Genomic DNA, 27761 nt, shown 5'->3' on the forward strand with positions numbered 1-27761 from the left:
CTCGGCGTCAAAGGGCTTTATTTACCGGACAACAACCGGATGACTATTTTTGTTTGGAATACTTGCCATGACAAAGACGCGCCTCCATAACGTTTAAAAAAATGGTCCAGTATAAATAAGAAGTAGTATCATTTTTTTTTATAAATTATTCTGCAAGTCCTTTTTTGGGGGTATTTTTTTTTACATTCAGTAGCTTTTTTTTTTTTTTTTTTTTTTGCTCTCAAAGCTCATGCAGCCTGGCAGTGGTTAACGTCCTCCAAACAGCTTAGATAGGGAAAAGGATCAGAAGACCCTTGAAAAACTTCAAACCAACATTTAGGGGTGGAGGGGGGGTGGACTTTTCCTTTTCAAAACAGAAAAAAAATGATATTCTGAAGCAGCGGGGGATCAAAGCAAAGGAGCAGTGCTTTGCGCGTATATTTTTACCCCCTGCCAAAATGCTCCAGGCGCTAAAATAGAAATGGCTAGTTGAAGTCATAATACATTCAGGCATTTTTTTTAACACGTGGCCCCCCAAGTGAACACCGGATAAGACGACATTGGGAGGAAAGAGGTGACAGTCCACTTTTGCCAGAGATGGACAGGTGAGGGGCATCACCGGGGGCCGAGTCAGATGAAAGGGTTTCGCGACGTGGCCCGACTGGGGTAGACGTTGCCCTGAAAGAGAGTGACAAGTCACTACAAAAGTCGCTCGAAGGCCTCCGTCAAAAAAAAAAAAGGGAGCACTCACAGTAAAAGGGTTCACCGACATGGGCCGAGGGACTTTGGCCTGCGAGTCGCACGCGGGGAAGGCGGCGAAGCCTGAAAACATTTGACGCCTCGTGTAAGAAAGGTGTCGTTTCCGGTGTATTCTTTATCCTCTGCAAGGAACGGGTCCCGGGTGATCCGAGGCGCAAAAAAGAACAGCGCAATGCAATCGTCTCGCATCGCAATTTTTGCTTTAACTTGTATTTTATTTTCTGAAAAGTCCCAGTAAAATCCATATTGTGCAAGCTTTTATACTGGGAGGTTAAACATGACCCCCCCACACCCCTCAAAAACGGCGCGTTACCGTTAGCTTCCTGGTTAGCGACGACCTCTTGGGGAAAAGAGGCGGGAGGCGGAAACACCGAAGTGGGCGAGGTGACAAACGGGCCGTCGCCTGGGGGGAGATGGGGGGGGGGGAACGCAACGCTTTGTGATTGGTGGCGGCACCGCAGACAAAACCCCCAAACTCACCTCCTGGCGAGCTGCTGAAAGGGTTACTGGGGGACAGCGCAGCGGGCTGCTGGGAAGTGGAGCTGGAGCTGAATGGGTTCGGGAAATCTAACACACACGTGGTGGTGGTGGGGGGAGGGGGGGGGGGGGGCAATGGGAAGAAAAGATAAGTGACAGTGTGTAGGGTGAACAGACTCCATGCCACACCATTCAGCACAACACTGCCTTGAGACACACTCCCCCCGCTCCCCCCCCTAAAAAAAAAACAACAAAAAGAGTGGTCAAGAGTGTGGCAACTCTTGATGCCGGCCAGACATTTTATCAAGACGAAGACTGCGTCCAAACGCGCAGGGCGGGGGGGAGGTGGGGGGGGGGGCGCTGCCCTCCCGAAGGCCGCTTGAGGTCATTTGCAGTAAGACTCCAGAAAGCCGCTGCAAATTCACCAGGGTCCGTGCGGCCCGCGGAGGCCTCGTCCAAGGACCCGGCCTGCAAATTGTCTTTGGTAGGACAATTAAAAAAATACGCTTTGACGGGAGGCGAGTTAGTTGCCTAAAAAATAAAAATCTGAATAGTACGCCAGGACAAACTAAAAAAAGGGTAAAAGCCAATCAAGTCCACTTTTGAAATAGAGCAAGAGAAGCACAATCATACTCTTGCTCGGAGGTGGGCAAACTACGGCCCACGGGCCAAATCCGGACCGTCTGTCTTTTTAATCCGGCCCGTCGAAGGTCGCTACACAATCAAGGTTCGATGTCAACGACTGCATTCATTTCATTTGGTCTTGTAATGACAGGCATTTCAACGCCAGGTGGCGCAGTTATTTGAAGTTGCGGAGCAGAGGGAGGAAGGGGGAGACCATACGGCGTTCGATATGACGGAATAATGTACTCTTAAAGTCTGAAAAACGTGCCCAAAAAATGCAAAAATACTGCTTTTTAAATCAAGAAATCCAATTCATATCATGTCAAATTTTGTTCACCCTTTTGATCCGGCCCTCCATCATATTTCCAGATCTTCAAAACCCAAACGAAAAAACACCCCTGAGGCCGCAAGCTCAAAGTCAATAAGTGAAAGCTCACAAAAAACATCAGCAGACGGCGCTTGATTGACCGACCGTCATTTCTTTGAATGACGAGAGAAAATCGGTGAATAATGAGGATCGGTTTGACAAAAAAATCAAAAATCAAATCAAGTATCAAAACATCTGTTCAGCTTACTTGCGAATGTTTGCGAATTGGACGTTGTATCAAGACCCGGAGAGCTGCTGGGAGAAGAAGCAAGAATTTCAGAGCTTGAGAAAACAGCACAGAGCAAATCCAAGTTGTGAAAATGAGCGACCTGGCACGAGTGGAGCCAGAAGAGAGCCGGCTGCCAAACAGGGCGCCATACTGCGGGAGCCCGGCAGGGGGTGCTGCGAACAAACATTTCACACAGACATTTTTCACTTAAATCCACACGAGAAAAACCGCGTTCGAATCCAAGACTGAAATAAGGGCGCGGGGGGGGCAAAATATGTCCTGTAACCGAGTCAGAAAACAAGTTCTCCTCCTCCCCAACACACACACACACACACAAAATCTGCCTTGGCCGATTTTAAACCGATTAAAACGAGTCAAGAACCGCGCGTGGTGCGGCGCAAACACAATGAGCGTAATTCAGCGGCTAACGGCCTTGGCATTTGCTGAAAGAACATGACGCAACCTTGCCGACAGGCGCGCTACGAAAACTAAACCACGGTGGATTTTTGTACAGCGAGGGTTCCCTGCGAATTGGTCCACGAATTGGTCATCACTTATGGGGCGGGGGGGGGGGGGGTTGTACAAAGCGAAGCGGGGTGTGAACAACCAGCGTTGGAAAGCGGCATACCTGTTTCGGAGAAGACGCTGTCCAGGTGGGACACCGCGGCGTACCTGTCCCGGGCGTCGCCGGCGCTTTGCTGCTGATGGGACAGGGACTGAGGAAGAGGAGGCTGCGGCTGCTTCGGACCGCCAAAGTCCAAGCTGAGAGATTTGGGAAAGGCCCTGAAGGGCCCCGTGGTGCCCGACGATGACGGGGCGCGACCTGGGACCACGCACACACACACACAAACAACATTAAAAACTCACATACAAGTGCTTCTTAGTCATCTCACGTTTTCATGCTGTAAGAGATATTGAGGGCTAGCTCCAATCATTAACAAGAAAAAAAGAATGCGCAGGCTTGCGGCTGGGACATATCGACACCCAAAACAAAGAAAGATCAGAAAGGTTAGCATTTGGGTGAGCGGCAGCCGTTAGCCACGGAGAAATGCTAATGGCAGAGAAAGACGGTCTCTCTTTTTTTTTCCTTCAAAATTGTGACAGTATTTCATACAATTAGCAAAACTCTCTTGCCGATAAAGCAAACTGACAGAAAAAAACCGTGTGGCTTCGATAAAGTGCGTGAGATCGCAGTCGCAAAGTGAAACTGAAAGCTTCTCGCTCGGTAGTTTCGGCACACAAATGCCGACGCAAGTGTCAGGGATGGCAATGGCTAGTGATGAAAAAAAAAAGCGGAAAGGGGCGTGGCCTGGACGGGGCGACCAATCAAAACAAGTAAGACATCATACACGTCCAATCGCGTGGCCGTTTACAATCGGAAGATGGAAAGACTGATCGGGGGAGCTCGTGAAAACTCGACGATAAGGTACCTGACCCCCCTGGTTGTTTTTCAGTGGATGGCTCTTCTTTACGAATGACAGATGGAGAGATGGAATCCTTTCATGGAGTTTAATAAAAAGGAGAAAGAAAAAAAAAAGAAGGTCGACACCTCCCCTTTCAGTCGCAAAAACACTTCCTGCTTCTCTTTAGCCAATCAGACGCAAGCGACATAAGAATGTTTCAAAAAGTATTCAACGGAATAGAATTGAGCATAATTTATTCATAATAATTTCACATAAAAGAATATCACGCTCAAATATAAAACCTAAAAAATGGATCATTTAACATAAGCTTACACAAGCAACCGCAAAACCACGCTCGACATCCCATTAGCGTCTTAGCGGATCGCAAGCGTTAGCCGCACGGCATGCTAGCAGCCGAGAAGGCGAGGCCCTTTTTCCCCCTGAACGGCGACACTTTCGTGAGAACGATGAGTCCAACTCTTGAAATGAAACAATCTCGCCGATAGAAAAAGTGGCCAAGTGCCGAAGCGTCGAATACGCACGACTCGCCGGAGTTGTCGCAATTTTGGGGAAACCCAAAGCGTAGCCGCCGCGCCCCAACGGGTTTATTTGGAAGCGCTTTGCGGAGTGAAATATCATCGGCGGCCTACTAAAAATAGCAAAGTGAAAACTCGCCAGATGGCAGAAGGAGCTGCCGCACCGGTGGGATCGGGGGCACGGGGGGGGGGGGGGTTCTGACCTAACGTGAAGTGTTTTTTTTTTTTTTTCAAAGAGCTTCCGGCTACAAAGTCAGGAGACACAGAAAGGGGCTGTTCATCTTGAAAGAGGGGGCAGAAAGCAGTCGGGGGTGCCCACCTGAAGGCCGGGGGAGGGCGGGGAAGGAAGAACCGGGAGCTGAAGACAACGAGCCCGGCCGCTGTCTCTCAATCCCGCAGACGTTGTGCTCTGCAGGCCAAACAACACACGAGGGAAATGTTTCGATCGGATCGCGGCTCAAAACGGCGCGGCCGGCCACCATACCTCTCAGCGGCGGGTCCCGGAAGCTTTGCGAGCGTGAGGGCCGGGCGGTCAAGGCGTCGGCGGGCGAAGCGGCTGGGGGTCGGTCCGACCGCGCCGTCTGGGAGTCGCGTGGACGCAAAGATATGAAAAGCGGCGCGGCGGCGCCAGCGCCGACGGCGAGCGGCTCTCACCAGCGTCCGGGCGGGCCGGGCGTTGGGGGGCAAGCCGTGAGTGGGCTGCTGGCTGGCCGGCGGGACGTGATGGAGGACGCTCTGGACGCCGGGGCTCCAAGGTCCCTCCGCGTCTCGCCGGTTCTTACTTTTGGAAAAATGCCTGTGGGACAGGGAGGGATGTGGCGGGACGGGACGGGACCATTCGTCAGCGTGGTCTTCGAGGGGACACCTTCCAGCAAAACCACTTGAAGGGGGAGTCACCCGGCCGGCAGCGACCCCCATACCACTTCTCCAAGCGGGAAGCGTCCCATTCAAATCCTCCGTGGCACGGCGTCGGCTCACCATTTCTTCTTCTCGTATTTGTCCTGCAGGAACTCTTTGAACTTCTGCGAGTCCTTCATGTCCGGGCAGGCGACCGTCTTGGCCTCCGAGGCACACAGCCACGTCCTCCTGCCGACCTATTGCGCAAAGGGCACACGGCGGGGGTTGGTGTGAGCCACCGAGTTGGCCGCTTCACCCATTCACTCCCAAAGACGTTCTTAAACGTCTTTTTCGACTTGGGCTAGAATCGGCTGGTACTGAACGACTTAAGAGCCTTCCCCGACGGAAGCGCTCTCACTACTACTACTCTCGCTTGCTTGTTTCGGCGATGCGCGGCTAGCTCATATGACCGTCTGGGGTGTTTGGGGGGGCGGGGGGGCAATAAAGATGATTTTGACTCCGAGTCACGTGACCACCACGGGGGGCCCTCAGGAATCAGCCGCGTCAGGGCTCCACGTGCAAACACACAATGTCAATACTCCTGCGCACGAATTCTTTATCCTCGACAAAGACCCCGTAGAACGGCGGCGAGTCTATTTCCCGCTCACCTCGTTGCCGTGGTTTTGAAGGAATTCCACTTCCGGTTGGGAGAAGGTCGTCATGGAGATGGACTTGACCCTGTGCGGCGGGTTGAGGCCTCGCCTGCGGAGGAGATGGCGAGCGTTAAAAAATACAACAACACGAGCACGTGGCGCGCGGAACGGCACCGTCGAGGAGCGGGGGGGGGGGCTCGTCCTGAGGGGTCTCACGGGCAAGGCTTCACCAAGACACGAGGTGACGACTGAGGGAAAACTGCACGAGTTCCAGGTAGGCCTTGTGCGAGAAGCGAGGCCGTCCCGACCTCACGGCTCTTGCGCATGGATGGCCTTCCGGCTGGACATGAAGGTGGGGGGCGCGGGGGGGGGTGGTATTGGGCTCGGTGCTCAAACGCAACAGGATTGGGCAACAACAAACAGAGTGGCCTTCCCGTGGGGTGCTGCCAGGAGTGGGCTCAACATGCGCGCTGCGGAGGAGAGCAAAGCTCGTTTTGAAACGCCCCAGGGGTCGTTGGCGGAGAGCTCGTCAAACATGCGCGGCAAGCGCGTCCCTCCCTCTCTTGCACCACCGTGCGTGCAAGCGCGCTGCAATCTCCCGGCCTGGCCTGCCGCTCGATCTTCCGCGACGCCGCCTGCGAGAACCGCGATTCGAAGCGACGGACGCGGGCTGCGGATGCTACTTACAGCATTCCGGAGCACGACGTGCACACGAAGGTGCCCACGGTCACGTCCGTGTACGTCACCCCGGGCTGGTTGCACTCGAAGCAGTGTTTGTTTACTCCGGACTGGGCCAGCTCGCGGACCTTGCGCGCGCAGATCTCCTGGTTGTCCCGGTGCTTGCGGTTCGACATCGTGGATCCGGAGGAGGGGCGGGGTGCGGGCGCTCGAGCCTCCGTCCGAGCTCCGTCCTTCCGGGCTCTCCGTACTCCGCCACTTCACCGCCGCATTGTGGGGCGGAGAGGGTGGGTGGGGGGAAGAGGGGCGGGCAGGGGTCGAGGGACGCGGGGCTGGTGCTTGGAGAGAGCGCCGCTCCGCTCTCGCTTTGCCCCGAATGCTGGAAAGTTAGACCGCGTAGGATGCGACGCGTACCGGAAACACGCTGACGTTCGCCAGAATAAAAGCGCTCCAGCGGACGGATGCCATTTTCAACGGTGCGTATAGTTTGCGTACGTTGTTAAAATGGAGAAAAGAAAACCCTTGAAAAGCATTCTATAATTGGATTCGTCCATCTCAACTCACCAAAGGTATTTTTTATCAAATATTTGGCTGCCCATAACAAATCATTTTCATTTGATTTGAACAACGTTCGTTTTTGCAGACGCCGTTTATTTTAGACCATAAATAAGAGTCACCTTGGTGACAACTAGTCTGCGGGTTTTTGTGAAATCGATCCATCAATAAAGATGGATTGATTGTGTTGTATTTGATTGTACTTTTTGACAAGTCGTGCCTGCTTTTGGTCAGTAGACGGCGCTCTACACGACCGCGAGCTCGCAGTCACGTCCCTCTTCCTTCTTCCGGGTGCGTGACGTCATTTGCGTGGCATTCAATAGACACCGCTGAAGTCCGTGTTTTACAAATTGCTGTCGCTGCCATTGAAAAGAAAAAGCTATCGGCACGGAGGAAACAGAACATTGAAACAGTCTTTACATTCGTATTTAATTTAATTTCGCATTTAAAAAGCACTTTCAACACGACATCATTTGACCGACCTGAAAAGCGATCGCACAGTCAACCGTACCTTCAAAATTGAAACTGGCTTTCGATGCGCATTTTGAAGATTAAAAAAAAAACACTTTTATACACGAGATTTGCCCTAAACCAAATACACAGAAATCGCCCGGCCAATTCCAATCATGTGACGCATCGAATTCCGGGATGCCTCACGGCAGTCGTGTGGCATTCGAGGCTCGACTCTAAAGTACGCCTTTTCATTTTTCCGTTGTTTTGTGAGCGCGTGTTGTTTGTTTCTACACTGTGGGCGGTGTCGCGTGGGAAGAAAACTGGTTGCCAGACAAGAAAAACACACCCCGACGTGTGGCTGTGTGCTTGTGTGCCGATGACGCGTCAAACGTCCGCCGAGCTCAATCGCACAGAAGGAGCCGCACAAATCCGACAAGACCAACAATCCGCAAACCACGAAATGACAAAGTGAACCTTGCCAAGACGAAGTTGGACTTTTTTTTTTTTTTACTTTTATTTTTGCGCCCAAACGAAGAGGATTATGACTATTAAAGTGGACTTTGAGGAGTGTTTGAAAGACTCCCCACGCTTCAGGTAACACTTTACTCCCCGTGATAGAAAAAATGGTAGATTCTAATCATGAGTATTATTATACAGTATACACACACACACACACACACACACATGCATGTATAACGATTTGATACATAGCTCAATGCATGAGTACATGTGGTTATGATTCAAGGACGGTCCATTTTTAAAGTGGAACAATGTGATTCGCTCACATCTTTGAAATCTTAACCAATTGTGCCATTCAAATGGATTTTTCACATGGCCCCAAGTTATAGTTTGGTGAGATTTTTGGTCAAAGGCCCCGAGATTTTTCTGATGTAAAACATGGCCCCCGTGTGTAGTCATGAAGTCCTCTTTGCGTACTTTGCGCGCTAAATCATCAAGTGGGCGCATCTGTCAAGGCGAGCGGTGTCCCATGGCGTCAGCCGGCGACAGCAGTTTTTGGCCGCGCCCCGGCTTTGCTTTGAGTCAGTCTTGCGCCTTGCCGCTGACCTGGCATCTTTCAAAGTTGACCCGCCATCCGCCTGGCCAACGGGCGGGCGCACGCTCGCTGAGGAGCTTGGGGGCCGAGGGAGCGGCGAACAAAACACCAAAAGCGGAGGCCGAACGGGGAGAAAAGCTGAGGGGGGTTTGGCGGACGCGGTCGCGTGGGCACGTCGTTACATCGGAAAGCGCAGCCTGGTGTTGCCAGGTGACAGTTGAGGTGAACAGGAAGCGAGGCGAGCGCCGCAGGAAGTGTCAAACCGCAATTTGGGGCCACTGGCGTCGACACGAGAAACAATCTCTCGAGCGCTTGCCTCTTTCCCCATTTTGTACTTCCTCTGCGTGTGTGCTAGCAACAAATACAAAGCGCGCTTGATGGTCAAATGTAAAAACGGTATCAAGGCATGACAAAAAGAAAATGGGAGGGAATGAACTGCGTGTACAATGTGTGATCTTGTAAATGGCAAGAGTGAGTCCCCTGCCTTTAGCTTAGCTTACCGGTACCTTCCCCCCCAAATTCTGAAAAGATCGGGGGGGGTTCTACTTTGGGTAAAAAGTCATCCATCTAGCTGTCTTCGGGCAGGAGGCGGGGGACACTCTGAACCCGTAGCCAGCCAATCGCAGGGTGACTGGGGCGGAGGAGGGGCTGGGGGGTCCAATTAGCATGCGCCATTCATTTGCCGGCTGGATGCGAACATCTCCACAAGTCCAATAAGATGACAAAAAAGCATCTCGATTTGTCGAAAGGTCAATTTGCCTCATTGGTCGTGTGTTTTGTTTCAGAGCTGAAATTGAGGCGGTCCAAGCCGACGTGGGCGAACTTGAGACGCGATTAGACAAGGTGAGATCGGTGTCAGTCCAATCCAAAACCGTCTCCATCATTTTCCAGACAAAAATGTCGGAAATGATCAAGACTTGAAGGTGCAAGATGACAAGAATACAGCCCGGCGCTGTGTTTTCAACTCGGGGTGGGATTGACTTGACATTGAAACAGTCTTTACCATTCATAATGTCTGAAGAATCAAGTTGAAATCTTGGGAGAAGTCAAGTTGTCTCATTTCAGGATTGTTGTTCAACTTTCACGAGGGCCAACTTGGATGTTTGCCAGATCAAAGTTGTCAAGGTCAAGGTCATCCTTTATTGTCAAATATGCTCGCGTATGACATGAAGCATGGATGACAGATCACAAATTATTGTCTTTGATCATCAAAGTCACGGCTTGCTTTTTGACTTGGAATTCAAGTCAAGTCAAGAGTATTTGTGGAGCACTTTCAAGCAGCCATCGCATACAATGTGCTGTACATGGAGCAATTGAACATGCACAATAAACAGTAAGACAAGTCGGTAATAAAGACGGTAGAAAGCACCAAACAGTAAAATCAAGAACAAATCTAGTCAAGTCACGTCAAGTCAAGAGTATTTCTCAGGCACTTTCAAACAGCCATCACTGCATACAAAGTGCTGTACATGGAGCAATTGAACATGCACAATAAACAGTAAGACAAATCAGTAATAAAGGCGGTAGAAAGCACCAAACAGTAAAATCAAGAACAAATCTCAGTCAAGTCAAGAGTATTTCTCAGGCACTTTCAAACAGCCATCGCTGCATACAAAGTGCTGTACATGGAGCAATTTAACATACACAATAAACAGTAAGACGAAATGGTAATAAAGGCGGTAGAAAGCACCAAACAGTAAAATCAAGAACAAATCTCAGTCAAGTCAAGAGTATTTCTCAGGCACTTTCAAACAGCCATCGCTGCATACAAAGTGCTGTACATGGAGCAATTTAACATACACAATAAACAGTAAGACAAATCGGTAATAAAGGCGGTAGAAAGCACCAAACAGTAAAATCAAGAACAAATCTCAGTCAAGTCAAGAGTATTTCTCAGGCACTTTCAAACAGCCATCGCTGCATACAAAGTGCTGTACATGGAGCAATTTAACATACACAATAAACAGTAAGACGAAATGGTAATAAAGGCGGTAGAAAGCACCAAACAGTAAAATCAAGAACAAATCTCAGTCAAGTCAAGAGTATTTCTCGAGCACTTTCAAACAGCCATCGCTGCATACAAAGTGCTGTCCATGGAACAATTTAACATGCACAATAAACAGTAAGACAAATCGGTAATCAAGGCGGTAGAAAGCACCAAGCAGTAAAATCAAGAACAAATCTCAGTCATGCCGAGTCGAACGCCAAAGAATACAAGTGAGTTTTGAAGATGGCCAGCGAGGAGGCTTGCCGAATGTTCAGTGGGAGCTCATTCCAGAGAGAGGGACCAGGCTGAGGTGGGGTGGGGGGGTCGCAGTCGAGTTTCCACGGCTAATCAGAGCCATTCCTTTTAAATGCGCCTAGCTAACGTCTTGACATGAGATGTCGAGTCGGATATTTGGGAGATAGGACTGGATGTTTTTTTTTTGGGGGGGGGGGGGCTATTTCTCACATCTACTTCCTCGTAGCTGGTGAAACAATGCCAGGCCATGCTGGAGGCCGGCCGAGCGTACTACCAGAGCAGCAAGAGCTTCGTGAGCGGGCTCCAGAGTCTGGGACAGCACTGCTCCGGCGACGCCACCGTGGGGGTGAGGCCGGCCGGCCGGCTCGTTCCGTCCCAGCGCTCAACTCTGAAAGATTGTTTGCCAGCAGGTCCCGCTTTTCTTCTTTGGTTTTTGCAGGACTGCTTGCAGACATTCTCCCAGAAGCTTTCGCTCATCTTGGACGCGCAGGAGGTGAGTCGGTGGGGCCGGCTTGCGGCGCTTCTAGGGAACGGATCGGACTTGATACTGGTCGCATTTGGACATATTCTCACTACGTGACGAGTTTCCATTTTCATCTAGAAAAGGCCCAGAAGACTTCCCGATTCCTCAAAATATTGCACGTTGTGCCCCCCCCCCCCCAAATATCAACTATTTTCCCCTGTCATAATTGAATCCAGCAAATAGCCACTGGAGTCATAGCGCGACTTTGTTCTGATCATATCATCTGACCTTTGACCTGGAGAATAGACGGCTTTCAACTTGAATCTTGAAATGCAAATCCAAGACTTTGGGTCTGGTATTTGAAAGAAAGCAAAGCCTCCTCATCATTTCCACTCGCCCTTTCAGGAGGCCATCGAAATGACGCACAAGTCGGTCAAGACCAAGCTGCAGACTTTCGTGAAGGAGTGAGTGTTTCGGCCCGGCGAGTCGCGTCCCGCCCCCGCGTCCCGCCCCCGCTCACCTCGGCTCCCTTCGTGTTCTCTCCAGAGACGTGCGGCGCTTCAAGGATGCGCGCAAGGAGTTTGAGCGCAGCAGTGAATCCCTGGAGGGGGCGCTGGCGAGGAACGCTCAGGCGCCTCGCGGGAAGCCTCACGAGGCGGAGGAGGCCGGCGGCGCGCTGCTCAACGCCCGCCGAGCCTTCAGATCCGGCGCCCTAGACTACGTCCTGGAGGTGAGCCGGCAGGCCTCTGGTCTCCCAACGGTCGGGACCGGCATCCTCTCCCTGTCTCTCTCTCTTTTGTCGCAGATCAACATCATCGAGGCCAAGAAGAAGACGGAACTGCTGACGGCCGTAAGTGAAGCCCTGATCCCCCCCACCCCCCCAAAGTGTGCACATTTGCCTCTTTTGGAGGGCTCGGCCAGGGCTTCCTTTGGGTCATGTTCCCCCCCCGCCCCCTTTGTTCCCAGATGTTGTCGCTCATGGACGCCCAGGCCCAGTTGTTCCAGAGCGGCTTCCGGTCCTTGTCGGAACTGGAGCCGTATCGGCGAGAGCTGAGCGAAGAGGTGACTCGCGACTGCTTTCCTTTCGATCGGAGAAGTCAAATCTTGAAAAGGTTTATTTTGGAGATTGAGCGGGCGAAGGAAGGCCTGGCGAAAAGCGCCGCGTCACCGTCTGCGGGCCGGCAACCGTCTGCTCTTGTGTCCCCCCCCCCCCAGCAAAAGCAGTTTGTCCTGAATTCGGCCCGCGAGAAGCGAGACATGGAGCAGAGACACGCCGCCATCAAACAAAAGGTTTCCAACTCGTCCAAACGGACGCGACACCCCGCCAACGCGCAACTCGGCCTTTGCCCGCATGTCCGTCCGTGCGCGTCCAATCAAAAGTGGTTTGTGGCGTCGCCAGGGCGTTTCCTACGACGACTCCATGATGGACTTCAATCCGGACGCCGCAAACGGGATTCCCATGGAGGGGTACCTCTACAAACGGGCCAGCAACGCCTTCAAGACCTGGAGCAGGTGTGACGCAACCCGTATACCCCCCGCCCCCCAAAAAAAACCTCATCACCGGTCTTTTTTGTGCTGTCACGCTTTGCTCCCCCAGGCGCTGGTTCTCCATTCAGAATAATCAGCTGGTGTATCAGAAGAAATTGAAGGTAAAGTCCGGAGATGGGCCAACGACCGGGACGTGGCCCAAAGGTGTCTTGCGGGTTTGAACGCGTCGTGTCCCTCAGGAGCAGCCCACGGTGGTGGTGGAGGACCTGCGCCTGTGCACGGTCAAGCCCAACGGCGAGAACGACAGGCGCTTCTGTTTCGAAGTGGTCTCCCCGTCCAAGTGAGTCCGGGCGCGGCCGGGCCAGGGCGCGGCGCGGCCGACGATAACGCCGGCGCAGAAGCTGTCTGTTGCAGGCCGACTCGGAGAGGCAGCAGCGGGCGTGGATCGGCGCCGTGCAGAACAGCATCGCCTCGGCCTTCCACGAGCCCCAACGCAGTCCGGTGAGGACTCGCGCGAGTGCGCGGCCTTCGGCACGCCCCTTCCTCTCGCCGTTTCTCTCTCGCAGAGGCAGCGCCGCGGCTCGGTTTCGACGGGCGGCCCCGTCGACCGTCGGGAGGGCTCGGGCTCGGGATCGGGCTCGGGCTCGGAGGCCCTGGAGCGGGTGCGGGCCGTCGCCGGGAACCGGCAGTGCTGCGACTGCGGGGCGCCGGCTCCCGACTGGGCTTCCATCAACCTGGGCATCACGCTGTGCATCGTGTGCTCGGGAATACACAGGTAGGCGGCCGGGTGACGCGCCGAGGCGCCGGCCCGACCTCAAGGTCCTCCCTCCCTTTCAGGAGCCTGGGGGTCCACTTCTCCAAAGTGCGCTCCCTTACCCTGGATTCCTGGGAGCCGGAACTCATCAAGGTAGCTCGCTCTTCTTCTTCCGTGGTCGGCCAAAGGCCGTTTGGCGGGGGGGTCATCCTGTCTTTCTCGCAGTTGATGTGCGAATTGGGCAACGGCGTCATCAACGGCATCTACGAGGCCCGCATCGACGAGATCACCTTCAAGAAGCCCCTCGCCTCCAGTCCGAGGTGAGCGCCGGGCAGTTCGAGAACCTCTCACGTCAGGCCTGCCGCTTTTTCCTCAAACCTCTTCGGCGGCATGAAGTAAACTCGGCGAGGCTCCTCCGCGCTCTCTTTGTGGTTTCGGCCTTTCTGCCGAGCCTCCCCCGAGTCCTCGCGCGTGACGGTGGGATGTGCTTCTTCGGTGACCCGGTTTCTCGGGCTCCTCAGCGGCGCGTACTTTTGAGGCTGCTCCCTGACCTCCCAGACTTTGTCCGTAGCTCTGGACCGAGGGTGCCCCGCACTCATTTGCGAGCGCTTTGAAGAGCCTTTCGCGGGTCTTCTCTCGTCTCTCGGATCGGACTCCGATTGACATCTCTTGACAGCCGCGGAGACTGGAAGGACAGAAACGGATTCCGGGGGACGGTACGCTTCGGACGCGCCATGGGCTAAGATCGGGGTTCCTGGTCACTTGCTTTGATGTTCAGATCGATGTCCCGTGCTGAGCAAGAAAGACGCCTTCTCATGAAGGCCACATGCAGTTGAAACTTTTCTTGGATGAACATAACATCTTGGAGGTCTTCCAGTCAGGTTTCAAGACGATGCATAGCACAGAGTCAGCCCTGTTACGCGTTTCTAATGACATCCTCCTGGCAAATGACTGTGGAGACCACGTGTGTCTGGTTTTATTGGACTTAACTGCAGCATTTGATACGGTGGATCACGGTATTCTGCTGACTCGTTTGCAGCACTTGGTGGGCATTGGCGGCAGTGCTCTTGAGTGGTTTAGGTCCTATCTAGCTGACGGGACCTTTTGTGTCAGCCTTGGCTGCTCTGAGTCATGGCACTGCTCCCCTGTCATGTGGTGTTCCACAGGGCTCAATTCTGGGGCCTCTGCTGTTCTCGCTGTATCTGCTCCCATTGGGTTCCATCTTAAGGAAACATGGTATCCCCTTCCACCGCTATGCAGATGACTGCCAGATCTATGTCCCACTGAGCAAGAAAGACGCCTTCTCATTAAGGCCACTCCTATCCTGTCTGGAAGAAATCAAAACCTGGATGGCACAAAATGTCTTGACTTTCAATGAAAAGAAACAGAGGTGATACCGTTTGGTCCCAGTGGCCCTTGTACGTCCCATCCTGTAGACTTGGGCCGCCTGTCTCCTTCTCTTAAGTCAACAGTCTGAAACTTGGGCCTTAAACTGGACGGTGATTTCAAACTTGATCGGCAAATTGTTACCGTTGTTCAATCCAGCTTCTTTCACCTTAGACAGCTGGCCAAAGTAAAAGCTCCCCTCTCATATGAACACTTTGAGACAGTCCTTCATGCCTTTGTCACATCCCGGCTCGATGACTAATGCCCTTTACTTTGGAGTCCGCCAGTCCTCCATGAAGCGCCTCCAGTCGGTCCAGAATACCGCTGCTCGCCTCTTGACTGCTACTCGTATCCACTTCACTCCTACTCTGGCATCCCTTCACTGGCTCCCCATACATTTTAGAGTTCTTCAAGATCCTCTTTACTTGTTTTCAAATCTCTAAATGACCTCGCGTCGCATCACCTCACCTCTCTGAGCTCATCCGCCCCTACACACCTGGCAGGGGCCTCAGGTCTGCGGACCAGACCAAGAAACCAGACCAAGAACTAAACTGAGGCTCAGAGGGGATGGAGCCTTTTCTGTTGCCGGTCCCTCTCTCGGCAATGAGCTCCCACTGAACATTGGGCAAGCCTCCTCACTGCCCATCTTCAAAGCCCTCCTCAAAACTCACTTGTATTCTTTGGCATTCGACTCGGCATGACTTAGATTTGTTTTGCCGTTCGGTTCTTTGAGTTGAGTTGAGTGGCCGTGCGCCGCAGGCCGCAAGTCCACCTGCGGAAGCCCCGATTGCGGCCGCTCCAGCAGGGGAACAAATACAATTCACGCGGTGTGACTTTTGCGCTGTTGAAATTCAACCTCGGCACATGATTACGCGACAGCACTTCCTCATTTGGCCGCGAGCGCAGCAAACGGGAAGCGCGTAAAGTACGAGTACTGACCAGATGTTTAGCATCGCGTCGCGTGTCCCGCGCTAGCGAATTTGGTCACACGGTGGAAGCCCTGACAAGCGCGTGTCCTCGTGTGTGTGGGCTCAGGGGCGACAAGGAGGCCTGGATTCGTTCCAAGTATGTGGAGAAGAAGTTCATCCAAAAGCTGCCGGAGACGGGTCACAACAACACCTTGCCCGAGCGTCCGGGCGCCAGGAGGAACAGGGCGGCCACGCAAGACCGCACGGCGCGGCGCCCGCCGCTCAAGCCCAAACCCGGCCGAAGCACTCTGCCTCGATCGGGTAACGTGCGCCCGGCGGGGGAGCTCCTGTCACGGTGTTCGCTCCGTCACCGCTGTTGTCTCTCTCTTCTCAGCGTCAAGCTCGATGGAGGTTCAGAAGAACAACACGGCCTCCCGCACAGGTCAGTATCCATGCGCGGGAGTTATGGGGGGGCTGTGTGTACATTCATTCATTCATTTTCCGACCCGCTACATCCTCGCTAGGGTCGTAGGAGGGGTGCTGGAGCCTCTCCCAGCTGTCTTCGGGCAGTAGGCGGGGGACATCCCTGAACCGGTTGACAGCCAATCGCAAGGCACACAGAAACCAACAACCATTCGCACTCACACTCACACCACGGGACAATTTGGAGCGTTCAATCAGCCTGCCATGCATGTTTTTGGAATGTGGGAGGAAACCGGAGCACCCGGAGAAAACCCACACAAGCACGGGGAGAACATGCAAACTCCACACAGAGAGGCCGGAGCTGGAATTGAACCCGGTACCTCTGCACTGTGACGTCGACATGCTAACCACTTGACTATCTGGTCAAGTCCAGTGGTTAGCATGTCGATCTCACAATGCAGAGGTACCGGGTTCGATTCCAGCTCCGGTCTCCCTGTGTGGCGTTTGGACAGACTGATGGTTGTTCGTCTCTGTGTGGCCTGCGATTGGCTGGCAACTCATTCAGGGTGTCCTCCGCCCACTGCCCGAAGACGGCTGGGATAGGCTCCAGCACCCCCCCCCCCCCCCGCGACCCTAGTGAGGATCGAGCGATTCGGAAAATGGACGGATGTACAGTACATACACAACTGACTCGGTCCCTTTCGTTGGCTTCTTGTTGTACCTTACATTGTTCAGCTAGCCGTTAGCATCTGTTCAGTTTCTCTGAATCATGTTGAGAAGTGGACCAGTCTCCACAAGGCAACCAACGTCCCACTCAGACCTCCACTGGAACCTTCCACCAAATTCCTGTTCGCTGCCGCGACACACCGGCTGACAATACAGCGAAATATTTGCGCTACTTGCTCATGTTTTCTCATTTTAACACTTACTTATGCTAGTGTGGGTGTTTTGTGTACCTTAGATGGAAATGACGAAGAGGAAGAGGATCTGAGCGGGCTTCACCCCGGGGCGCTGCTGTATCGCTCCGCGGCCCTGCAGAACTTCCCCGTCATGGCCGACGCCTTGGCCCACGGCGCCAACGTCAACTGGGTCAACGCGGCCGAGGAGGCCTGCACGCCGCTGATCCAGGCCGTCTCGATGGTGAGCCTTCCTCCGTCGACCGCCGTTGGCGCCGTCATCGGCTCGTGAAGCCTTTTTTTTTTTTTTTTGGTTCATTTCCTGCTCCCAGAATGCGCTGGCCGCCTGCGAATTCCTGTTGCAGAACGGCGCCGACGTCAACCAGGCGGACAGAAATGGGAGAGCGCCACTTCATCACGCCACCATACTGGGTCACACAGGGTACAACCCCCCCACACCCCCCCCACACATATTAGACTGGATAAAGCACCCAAAAACAGGAGACAAGCCTTGATCACAATCTTTCGCGTGAAAAAAGCGAGACAGACGGGCTATTGTGGAAAGGAAGTGACTAAGTGTGTCTATGTGTGTGTGGGGTCGGGGGGGGGGGGGGGGTAACGGAAACACAAATACTTTCCTACAGCGCTGAAGTCAATTTCTCAGTTAAAAGCGGTTGCGCTTGCATTTTTATGATGTTGTCTTTTTATTGCCTGTACCAAAGTCATTTTTACATTTGTTTGAAGAACAAATGAGATATTGGAAGACTAAACCGCCCCCCCCCTTTCATTTTTTTCAACCAACATGTCTTTTTCCCCCAAACATATACAATAGACCTCGTTTTTCAAGATGAAATGTGTCTTTTTAGCAGGAAAAAAAACGGTGAACGAGAATTAAGTTTGAGTTTTGAAATGCGCATGTTGAAAGATAACTTCCTCTCCCAGTCAAATGTCGGAAAAATATAATTTCATTCTCATAAAATGCCATTTATTGAACAGGCTAAAGAGTCCATTCCAAAACAGAAACACTTACAAGTCACAAGAAGCACGCCGACCATGAGTTGAGACCTCGACTAACTATCCAACTCAAGTCGCCATCTTGCTCGATGTTAACAAGTGTTAGCTTGTTAGCATTGTGTCAATTGTTGTTGGAAATCGTATCCGGCGCTTTTTCAGCTCAGGTCGCTAGCTAGCTCATGTTAGCATCACAAATGTTAGCCTGTCAGACTAACACTGGGCACCTGTTGAGAAAGCCGTATCGATCTGCATCCGTCTTATTTTGTACTCAGGAGACGATCTTACTGTACGTCGCCGACTGTTAGCATCTTGGCAAGAGTTGTTCAAAATAAGGATTCGCATTCTAAGACTTTTTTTTTTTTGGGTGTTGAAACCAAAGTTTCAAATGACTTGCAACAGCTAGTCGGCTATTTCAAAAGTTTCCACAGGGATTTTTCTCACTAAGACAAGCCCGCAACTTCCCTTTATTTCAATTCATTTCAATGCGGCAAATGGATTTGATATCCAAGTAACGCGGGTCGCGCGCTTGTGTGTGAACTCAGGCTGGTGTGTCTCTTCCTGAAACGAGGCGCCGACTACAATGCCAGAGACAAAAATCAGAAGGACCCCATAACGATCGCCGTGGACAACGCCAACGCCGACATCGTCACTTTGTGAGCGCCATGTAAAAAAAAAAAAAAGATGAGCCAATGAGGCCAAAACCGAAAGCTTGACCCATGCTCTTTTCATCCCCCCCCCCCAGACTGCGGATCGCCAAGATGAACAGGGAGATGCAAGAGATGGACGGATCCCTCGGCAAATCAGGTCTCTCCAAGGGGCAGACGGCCGGGAGCGCTGGGACAGGGACCGGGCAGGTCCAAACTAGGAAGAGCCTCCAGGCTTTAAAGCACCAAATAAGTGGCTGGGCTCTGGGGGGACCAAATGAATAGTTCACCTCAGTGTGAAAGGGATGCCCCCCCCCCCCCACACACGCACTCACTTTTTTTGGGGGGGGGGGGTCTCCAAATTGAAAACACTGGTTTTACAGTGTCACTTTTTTTTTGGGGGGGGGGGTCTACCATGCAGAATTATACTGCTGGGAATCTCATTTGAGACGCACCAAAGTCCAATTTTGGGTTCTGAATCAATGAGGAACACTTAGCCACCACTTAGCACATCTGGCACTTTGAAACCCCCTCCCCCCCCCCAAATGTCAAAACACTGTGAAAATGGAGTCGATGTTGAACTGAGAGCACACACATGGAGGCCAACGCATGCTCACGTCCTGTTTGCATCAACTCGGGGCCTTCGTGTCCACGCATTGTGTTTTTGCTATTCGGGCTTGCTTCTTGTACATTGCTTTCATTGTTTACTTGTGTGTTTCTCTGTGCTTATATTTAAAAAAAAAACAACAACAACAAAGACCCTGCTGGTCAGCATTTTGACTTTGTCTTTGTGTGTCTTTACACTCCTGAGAAATGGAGCTGGTCTCGCCAGCTTGTGCAGTGTGCCACCTGCCGCAAACTCCCAGGTAAAGTCCAGTGCATTGCGCATGCGTGCTGCTCCAAGGCCAACAGAAAATCCACTTAGAAGGGGTTCTTTCCAAGATAAAAACGTATCCTCTTTGCGTTTACGGAGCATTCGGGGAACGTTTTAACAGTCTAAAAGGTCGTTTGTTTGGTTGTTTTTTCTTTTAGCTCTAAACAGCTGTTTTATTGGCGTTTTTCTTACCGGTGGCGTCGACGTTCTTCGGGCAATACGCTCTTCTTCGGCGCTCATCGCGAGTCGCCAGCGCTATCTGGTGGACTCACCAATCATTGCACCGCCACACATTTGGGTTTAGTTTTTTTTAAAATCCTCTTTGTTTACCACTTTTGTGTCTCACAGGTGACGAAACCTGCCAGCACATCTTCAGAGACTTCTCGCACATGGCATCCAACAACCCGGAGAAGCTCAAGCGTCGCAGCGCAGATGCCAAATTCTGAAAAAAAAAGAAAAGAAAAATGCCGCTTTTTAAAAATGCTTCCTTTTGCCCTGACCTGTTTTGTTAGGAATCACTCTATTGAAAATGTTGAAAGGTTTTCAAATGATATTTCAGTTTTGTCAAGGCATGTCAAAGTTTTCTGTTATTTTAAATGCGAGTCCCTGCGAAGCGGAACGAAAAGTACTTCCGGTAGTTTACGGAGCGACGTCACCCGTATTACTTCGTCACCACTTTATATTATTATTATGATTATACATCCATCCATCCATTTTCTAATGTCCTTGTCTTCACAGCTGCGGAAAAATAAGAACGTCTGCCTTTGCAATAGCGCTGTAAACGGACCACAGTAGCCACGGCTGATTTGTTAGTATGATTTATTCATATTCAAGTGTCACTGAAACACTGAATTCATCATTTTCAAGTTTTGTTTGTTAACAATCTGTTTTTAAAAAAAAATAATTAAAAAGAGTTGATCGATACTCTTCATCAGAAACATCGCTATTTCCGCCTCGCTTCCGAATCCTCTCGGCATCCTACGGTCCCTTTGCTCTGCTTCTGTTTGCTTGTCTTATGCTCAGGTGTCAGCGAGCAAGGGAGCGACAATTTGGTTTTTCAATTTTCCCAAAAGGACATATTTCAAAATAATACCAGTAAAGTTCATGAAACCCAACTAAACGAGTCGGTGCCAGAGTGCAGGGTTGCACGAGTGCCGAGGCAGAACAATCCAAGTAATCAAGTACCCACCAGTCCGATGTTTTATTATGGTCTGCAAAAGTACAAATGTAGTTATTGTCCCGGAACGAAACGACACTTGTATAACGATAGTCTTGTATTCCTGAGTGTACGGGACATGCGAAAAGCAGATTTTTTATTTTGCATTCTCATTACTTTTGGTCTCCATTAAAGTGTCCATTTTCACAGCGGTTGACGGCGTGCTACCATCTTCCAGAGATTCACATTTTGCATTGACTGACCCTAACAAGAACGCTCCATTTCAGCGACCACGTGCAAACGTGATCATCAAATAACACCAAATCATAAGCCCTCCTCACAAAATGTTTGGGATGAAATCACACTATGGAAAATGCAGCAACCTTGACCAAAAAAAAAAAAAAAGGTCAGCTGACCTTCTCTCAACTTGTCAATGCAAGTCCAATAAGTATTCCTGAATTTTTGTGAGTGGCGGAGGCACGTCAGTGATTGGCGCCGTCCGGCAACTCATTCATCTTCTCCGTCTCTGAGCCGAGATGTTGCGTCTCGGCCGCCGGCACCGTTGGTGCCGCTGCCAGCGGCCGCGGAGGCGGATCCGTGCGGGAGAAGTAGTGCGGCAGAGTGGCCATGGTGAGCGTGCTGAGGATGAGGAAGGAGCCTGACACCACGAAGGAGACCGTGTAGTCCCCCGTGATGTCCCGGAGCAGCCCTGGAAGCACCAAAAAAAAAGCCACGGTTGGGGGCGGGGAAAGAGGCGAAAATATCTCTAGTCAATATTTGACAACTGCAGTGTCTTGTTTTTAAATTTAGGTCATGACATGTCAGGCTGACAGTGGGTGTATAATAATTGGACACATTTACATTTTGGTGAGCGAGAGAGAGAGAGAGAGATACACATGCAGCTCTGTCATTGACGTCGGTGTCACGACGCCATTTTGTGCTCCATGTAGTTACATGTTGTGTCCAGCAGAACGCTTTCTAACGTAAGCTTACGTTAAAATTATTAATCATTTAAATTTTATATTTGAGCATTATATTCTCTTGTGTTAGTTACCTAGGTTATAGTCCGTTTGATAATTGTTTAAACAAGTTTATGTTGATATTATCCCATTGGTTAAGGAAACCAGGAAGTGGTTTGTGTTTCCGGGAAGGAGGGAGTTCTCGTTCGTCCGTTCGGAGGTGAAGACGTTTTTTTTCCTTTCTCCTCTTTAATAAAGCGTTTTTGTTTAATTAACATCTCTCCATATGTCATTCGCAAAGAAGAGCCATCCACTGAAACACAACGAACCCCTCAACTTACGCTAATTTGAGTACTGTGGGGGAAAGTGGCAAAAAAGGGGGCTCGGCGCTCAGCTGTGGGGACGCGCGCTTCTCTCACCGCGTCCGACACTAAGCTTCTTGTCGGTGGGTTTCTAAGTGCTTCAAGTAGTCTTCAAAAAAATGAACACGATTTAACATACACAATAAACACCAAGACGAAATGGTAATAAAGGCGGTAGAAAGCACCAAGCAGTAAAATCAAGAACAAGGCTAACATTTGTGATGCTAACATGAGCTAGCTAGCGACCTGAGCTGAGAAAGCGCCGGATACGATTTCCGACACCAATTGACACAATGCTAACAAGCTAACACTTGTTAACATCGAGCAAGATGGCAACTTGAGTTCGATAGTTAGTCGAGTTCTCAACTCATGGTTATTCTGTAATCATTATTAAAATTTATCGAAACACATTTTTTAACGGGCATCCATTCCGTGCAGACGTTTGCTATTCGCAGGCAACCCCCTGTGGTCCCCGTGGCTGGTCTGCACAGAAAGTGTGGCGCCAGCGCATCGTCACGCGCGCTCCGGCTCCTACCCGACAGCGGCGATCCCAGCAGTCCCGCGCAGCTTTCGATAAGCTGCAGCAGCCCGAGCGCCCCCATCACGCGCTCGACGCCGACCACCGTCGGCACCACGGTGAAGGCCAGCGAGGTCAGCGCCCCCGAGCAGAAGCCGTAGCAGAGGCCGACGGCCACCAGGGCGGCGTAGGAGCCCCACAGGGTGCTCACGGGCAGCAGCATGATGAACACGCCGGCGAGCGCCGTCCACACGCTCAGCAGGTGGATGAGCCGAAAGTGGCCCAGGTCGGAGAACCAGCCCGAGGCCACGCGCCCCACGATGTCGGTGGCGCCGGCGGCCGACAGGACGAAGGCGGCCAGGTACTCGGAGAAGCCGACGTGTCGGCCGTGGGCCACCAGGTGGACGTAAGGCACGAAGTAGCCCACGTTGAGGAGGGAGATGGCCAAGGTGTAGGTGAGGTAAGGCCTCTCGCACAGCAGCGACAGCTCCAAGTAGGAGGCCGCTCGCTCAAACGCGCCGCCGCCGCATGACGACTTGCTCTCGCTATCCACCTGCGAGACGGCAAAGTCTGGAATTCATTTCATTTGCCCGGAGTGAACCTTTAGGATCCGAAGAAGGCGGGCGACAACCGATTTCCATTTGTCAAAATGAAAGCCGAATGCAATCGACACGCCCTCCAAAAATGGAGGCGGCAGAGTTGAGTCGCACCTTCACAAGGTCGTCGGGCCGCCGCCGCCTCCGCCGCGGTCGGATGAGCGCCGCGCAGGGCACGATGTTGAGGCTGAGCCCCCCGATGATGAGCAGGGCCCCGCGCCAGGTGTACGTCTCCACCAGGAACTGAAAGAGGGGGTTGAAGGCGAACGAGACCAGGCCGATGCTTGAGAACGCCAGGCCCAGGGCCAAGCTGCGCCGCTGGGTGAAGCTCGCCAGGACGCTGGCCACCATGGGCGTGAAGACCAGGCCCCAGCCCAACCCTGGAGCACACACACACACACTCAGAAAACCACGTGGTAGGCTTCCCAATTCGTTCCGGAGCGTTCGTCATTATCAAGGAAGACGAGTGAGCCCGTTCCGTCGGCGGCCGTGCAAGCGCCGAGCCCCGGCGTGACCTTTGCTCATTTGACCTTTGTATCGGGGGCGCACTTATCGCATTTTCCATCCGTTCAGTTGCGCTTCAAAAACTTTTCGTGGCTCATCTGCGTCCCTTGCAAAATACAATCCCACCTTCCGATCGCTTGCGCATTTTGTGGCCGCGGCCTGGAAATTTCTTCTTCCCACCTCTGTCTTGACCATCGGTGGGCAAACTACGGCCCGCGGGCCGGATCCGGCCCGTTGGTCTTTTTAATCCGGCCCGCCGAAGATCGGCGCACAATTACGGTTTGATTGCATTCATTTCGTTTGGACTTGTAATGACGGGTATTTCAACACCAGGTGGCGTAGTTACTTCAAGTTGCAGAGCACAGGGAGGGAGGGGAGGACCAAGAAAGAGGGAGAGATTAATGACCATGGAAGGGAATGTGATATGGATCTGATTAAACGAAGCGGGTAACAAAGTACAAAACATTCAGGAGACGACGAGTCGGAAAGACTCAAATCTACGAGAAACAAGGAAGCCATTCTTACTCAGTCCGATTCTGGCAATTTCCACGCTCAGAGTGAATTGCTTGCGGCTCGAGGAAAAGGAACATTTCCTAGAATGGTTTGTTTGTTATCGTGTTCAAAACTTTCCGCAAACCGGACCGCTGATAAGAGTCGGTGAGCAGTCAAATGTGTAGAGCGTGAACAACAGGGGGCTCGGTACACATCCTTGAGGAGAACCCATGCCAAAGGTTACTGAATTGTCACTGGCATACAAAGACATTGTGCTATCTTCTTTATTTTCTATTTCTAACTTTTGGCCCGGCCCCCCACGATATTTTCTGCTTCTCATTTGTCACCGCCCAGAAAATAATTGCCCACCCCTGGTCTCGACGATGTCAATCATTGCTGTCGCAGCGCAGCCAATTTTCTCTGGCGATCAATGGAACATTGGATTCGTCGTGCAGCAAGAAAACCGCGCGAGATTCGTTTTTGGGCCCGAAAGCCGCGGCGCTCAACAAAAACCGTAGGAACGGACCCTGCCGCCGCAACCCTTTCGGGTTGCGTAGCCGAGCGCAAGGGCCTACCTGAAAGGAGGCCCATCGTGAGGTAGAGGTGCAGCAGGCAGGTGGCCCGCGAGGCCAGGACCAGGCCCAGCCCGGCCAGGCAGCCTCCCGCCATCACCACCGGCCGCGCGTCGTACGCGTTGGACAAGGCGGCACCCAGGGGGCCTGCCGCACAACGCGGGGGGGGGGGGGGGGTGCACGTCAGCCGTGCCCGACGGGGAGCGTCCGGCGGCGGGCCGGAGCCGCAAACTCACTGAAGAACTGCTGCGCCGCCAGGCCGATGGAGGAAATCCACGAGATGGCTTGAGCGCTCTCCTCAAAGTACTGCACCAACTCCACGAAAAAGATGCCCATGCCGCGCATGAGCCCGAACACCAGGCCGGTGCTGACGAAAAGGGCCCCGACCAGCACCCAGCCCCAGCCTCCGTCGGGGCCCGGGGCTTGGCCGCCGCGATGCCTCTCCGCTCCGGCTCCGACGCTGGCCATGGCTGCGCGATCTGGAGAACGAAAGTGTGCCAACAAGAGGTCACGGGTGCAGAATCATTAACTCGCTTTGGGCCGCTGCGACGTCGCCGGGTTAATGATGAACAACGTCAACTGCTGAACGACGCACCCACGGAGGGGAAATATGAATTATTTTAAAAAAAAAGAAATAAAATCTGTCTTGCTCATGCGCCTTCAGCGGTTTATCAATCGAGACGCACACAGAAATACAACATGAACGCACTACCAAGGAGTATCGAGCAGATGCGAGCTCGTAACCGAACTCACGCGGTAAACGGACTCATGCGCCATGTTCACCCCTGGCCGCAAAACGCTAACGGTTCACTCATCGATGATCAGACGAAGCCATAAATATTGGGGATAATCAATTCAAGCTTTAAAGACCTTCATTTAAAACGCTCGATGTCCATGTATTTGTTCTCTGATGTACGTCTTCCTCCAGAAAAGCAGGAGGCGCAAACTGCCCTGAGGCGCTCCGTTTTATTTCAAACTCGAACGACAATAAGGATGAAGAACTGCAATAAGACACACTTTGAAAATCAAACATGACAAAAAAAATGAAACCGTTTACATTCATCCGTTCACAAAATGTGTGAAGAACCAAAGTTGTCAAAGGATTAACAGACTATCCAATGAAACCTTAGTAAGAGAACGGCTACACCGATAACGTGGGGAAGAAATCCTCACCAAGACCTAAATTACATTTAAGCGCACGTTACGCCTCTTTGGTTGCCGCAATTTAGCATTTTGTGGGCCCATTCCGCTAGCTTCGTAGCCACCAATAGTCGCTCGTGCGCAAATCGAACCATTTTCATGGCCGCAAATGAAATCCATTTTGTGGCAAACACTTTTACAAAAAACGTATAAAAAATGTCTGGGGCTATGTAGGGGGGGGGGCATCCCGATTATGATCAACCAAAGTTAGAGGGACGAGAAATGTTGCTAACAACTTGACTTATTTTAGGTGGGCTGTAATACAAGAGGAGGCCCACCTGCTGAAGGAGAAGTGCACTGCAAAACTTGGCTTCAATGGAGCTGAAACTGAAGGACACAAATACAATATATTTGGGTTTTTAAGCAGGATTTCCAAGCCGTTACATCATTATTAACAACAAGAAAACGAAGTGAAGTGAATACAAAATATATTTATTTCAAAAAAAAGAAAGAAAATGGCGGGACTCGATTTGATGACGCTTTACGCCAACGCAGCGGGTCGAACCATACAACATGAAGTGGTCTACGCAAATAACGCAGGACTGACGTGGCGCCTGCGCACTTGGCGACAAGCGGAATTGCCCGAAAACCGATAGAAATATAATATGAGAGTGAAAACTAAATGCAACACGCCGTCTACTTTTCAAATGACACCCCTTGATGGGATATGACGAAATAAATATAATTCGCGTAACGAAGCGTTTAGCGGCAGTCATAAATGAACGTAAAAGTGCGTTCCGCTTTCGAAGAACCTGTCAAACAACAACGGTAATCTATCAAGCAACGCGTACCGTTTGGACTTCGAACCTTCTCTGGAGTACAACAGCGGTCATGTTCTCTTTCACCCCTTTCGAACTCGATGAAGTCGAACCAAATTGCCGAGCCGGCCGGTACCTCTGGACTCGGTGCCTCGGCGTGTGCGTGTGCGCGCGTGCTGAAAAGTTCTGCGTTTTAAATGGAACCCGAACGCACCAACGGGTGAGTGCGATGCCAGATCAGTATCGGGCTACTTTTGTTGTTGCTCTGGCAACGTAGTTAACACCATTTTCAAATCATGTCGCACATCGCTTCTACTAAAACGCTATTGAGTCAAGAATTTGTGGACTGCACCGTTTTTTGCAACTGGACAGTAAGCCTTCAAAGTTGATTTCCTGACGCGGCTTTTCCCGATGTGAGCGAGCTTCGACCATGTCGGGGGCGTATCCCGCCGCTTGCTCCAAGTCACCGGCGGACACGTGACATCTCACTCAAGTCTACGGTGCTTTCCGCCCCCCCCCCCCCCTCCCCCCTCCTCCGACACACCTGATTCAAATGATCAGCTGATCAGCAAGCTCGGCGGGGCGGGGCGGGGCGGGGCGGGGCGGGAGCCCGAGAACGAAACATGCGGGACGGTGGAGTTGCCCCCCCCCCCCTGCCCTTATGGAATAGTGAGTGCTCAACACACACACACACACACACAAGGGCAGGAGGTGTGGGGGGGGGGCGACCAGAACCTCCGCTGTTTGTCTGCTCCTACCCATAATTAATGTGGCCGCTGAAAGTGAGGACGACGGAGGGTGAGAGAGAGTTCATCAGACGTAGTTGCCCACCCCAAAACGATAACTGGAAAGCCCCCAGACCCCCCCCCCCGCCTCAGGAAACCGTGGCAGCAATGCGAGGGTCAAGCAGGAAACAGGTGCCAGACACGTTTCCGCGTAGCAAGGAGAG

At 52.0% G+C, this 27761-nt stretch overlaps 3 protein-coding genes across 9 annotated transcripts; 1 reads left to right on the top strand and 2 right to left on the bottom strand.

The window, feature by feature from the left end:
• Window positions 1-419: 419 nt before the first annotated feature.
• agfg2 (ArfGAP with FG repeats 2) lies at window positions 420-6920 on the bottom strand. 4 transcript variants are annotated; one of them, XM_052068906.1, is made up of 13 exons: window positions 6552-6920; window positions 5880-5973; window positions 5353-5468; window positions 5029-5170; window positions 4859-4955; window positions 4694-4783; window positions 3064-3258; window positions 2536-2608; window positions 2415-2458; window positions 1219-1305; window positions 1052-1141; window positions 731-801; window positions 420-657 (listed from the first exon to the last, which is right to left on the bottom strand). In XM_052068906.1, exons 1-13 carry the CDS (start codon window positions 6716-6718, stop codon window positions 610-612), a joined length of 1314 nt encoding a protein of 437 aa, XP_051924866.1. In that variant the 5' UTR covers window positions 6719-6920; the 3' UTR covers window positions 420-609. The 4 variants fall into 4 exon arrangements, with proteins under 4 accessions (XP_051924866.1, XP_051924857.1, XP_051924848.1 ...); XM_052068897.1 differs by having other exon boundaries at window positions 2415-2461; XM_052068888.1 differs by having other exon boundaries at window positions 2415-2608.
• Window positions 6921-7384: 464 nt separating this feature from the next.
• On the top strand, window positions 7385-21064 carry acap1 (ArfGAP with coiled-coil, ankyrin repeat and PH domains 1). 4 transcript variants are annotated; one of them, XR_007962832.1, is made up of 23 exons: window positions 7386-8144; window positions 9390-9447; window positions 11073-11192; window positions 11286-11339; window positions 11715-11773; window positions 11856-12039; window positions 12115-12159; window positions 12276-12371; window positions 12525-12599; window positions 12709-12821; window positions 12907-12958; window positions 13037-13137; window positions 13196-13298; window positions 13364-13572; window positions 13635-13704; window positions 13777-13871; window positions 15973-16166; window positions 16240-16287; window positions 17230-17408; window positions 17497-17606; window positions 18721-18831; window positions 18921-19688; window positions 20045-21064. XR_007962832.1 is itself a non-coding variant. In XM_052068813.1 (23 exons), exons 1-23 carry the CDS (start codon window positions 8092-8094, stop codon window positions 20140-20142), a joined length of 2289 nt encoding a protein of 762 aa, XP_051924773.1. In that variant the 5' UTR covers window positions 7387-8091; the 3' UTR covers window positions 20143-21064. The 4 variants fall into 4 exon arrangements, 1 of the variants encoding a protein (XP_051924773.1); XM_052068813.1 differs by having other exon boundaries at window positions 7387-8144; window positions 18921-18982; XR_007962840.1 differs by lacking the exon at window positions 12525-12599 and having other exon boundaries at window positions 7385-8144.
• slc16a13 (solute carrier family 16 member 13) lies at window positions 20601-27061 on the bottom strand. The gene is made up of 7 exons (XM_052069036.1): window positions 26846-27061; window positions 26333-26381; window positions 25091-25333; window positions 24858-25001; window positions 23401-23666; window positions 22709-23243; window positions 20601-21561 (listed from the first exon to the last, which is right to left on the bottom strand). The coding sequence occupies exons 3-7, from the start codon at window positions 25320-25322 to the stop codon at window positions 21335-21337; spliced, it is 1404 nt and encodes a 467-aa protein (XP_051924996.1). The 5' UTR covers window positions 25323-25333; window positions 26333-26381; window positions 26846-27061; the 3' UTR covers window positions 20601-21334.
• Window positions 27062-27761: the final 700 nt, after the last annotated feature.

This window comes from Hippocampus zosterae, chromosome 1, assembly GCF_025434085.1.
Source record: "Hippocampus zosterae strain Florida chromosome 1, ASM2543408v3, whole genome shotgun sequence".
Classification (NCBI taxonomy): domain Eukaryota; kingdom Metazoa; phylum Chordata; class Actinopteri; order Syngnathiformes; family Syngnathidae; genus Hippocampus; species Hippocampus zosterae.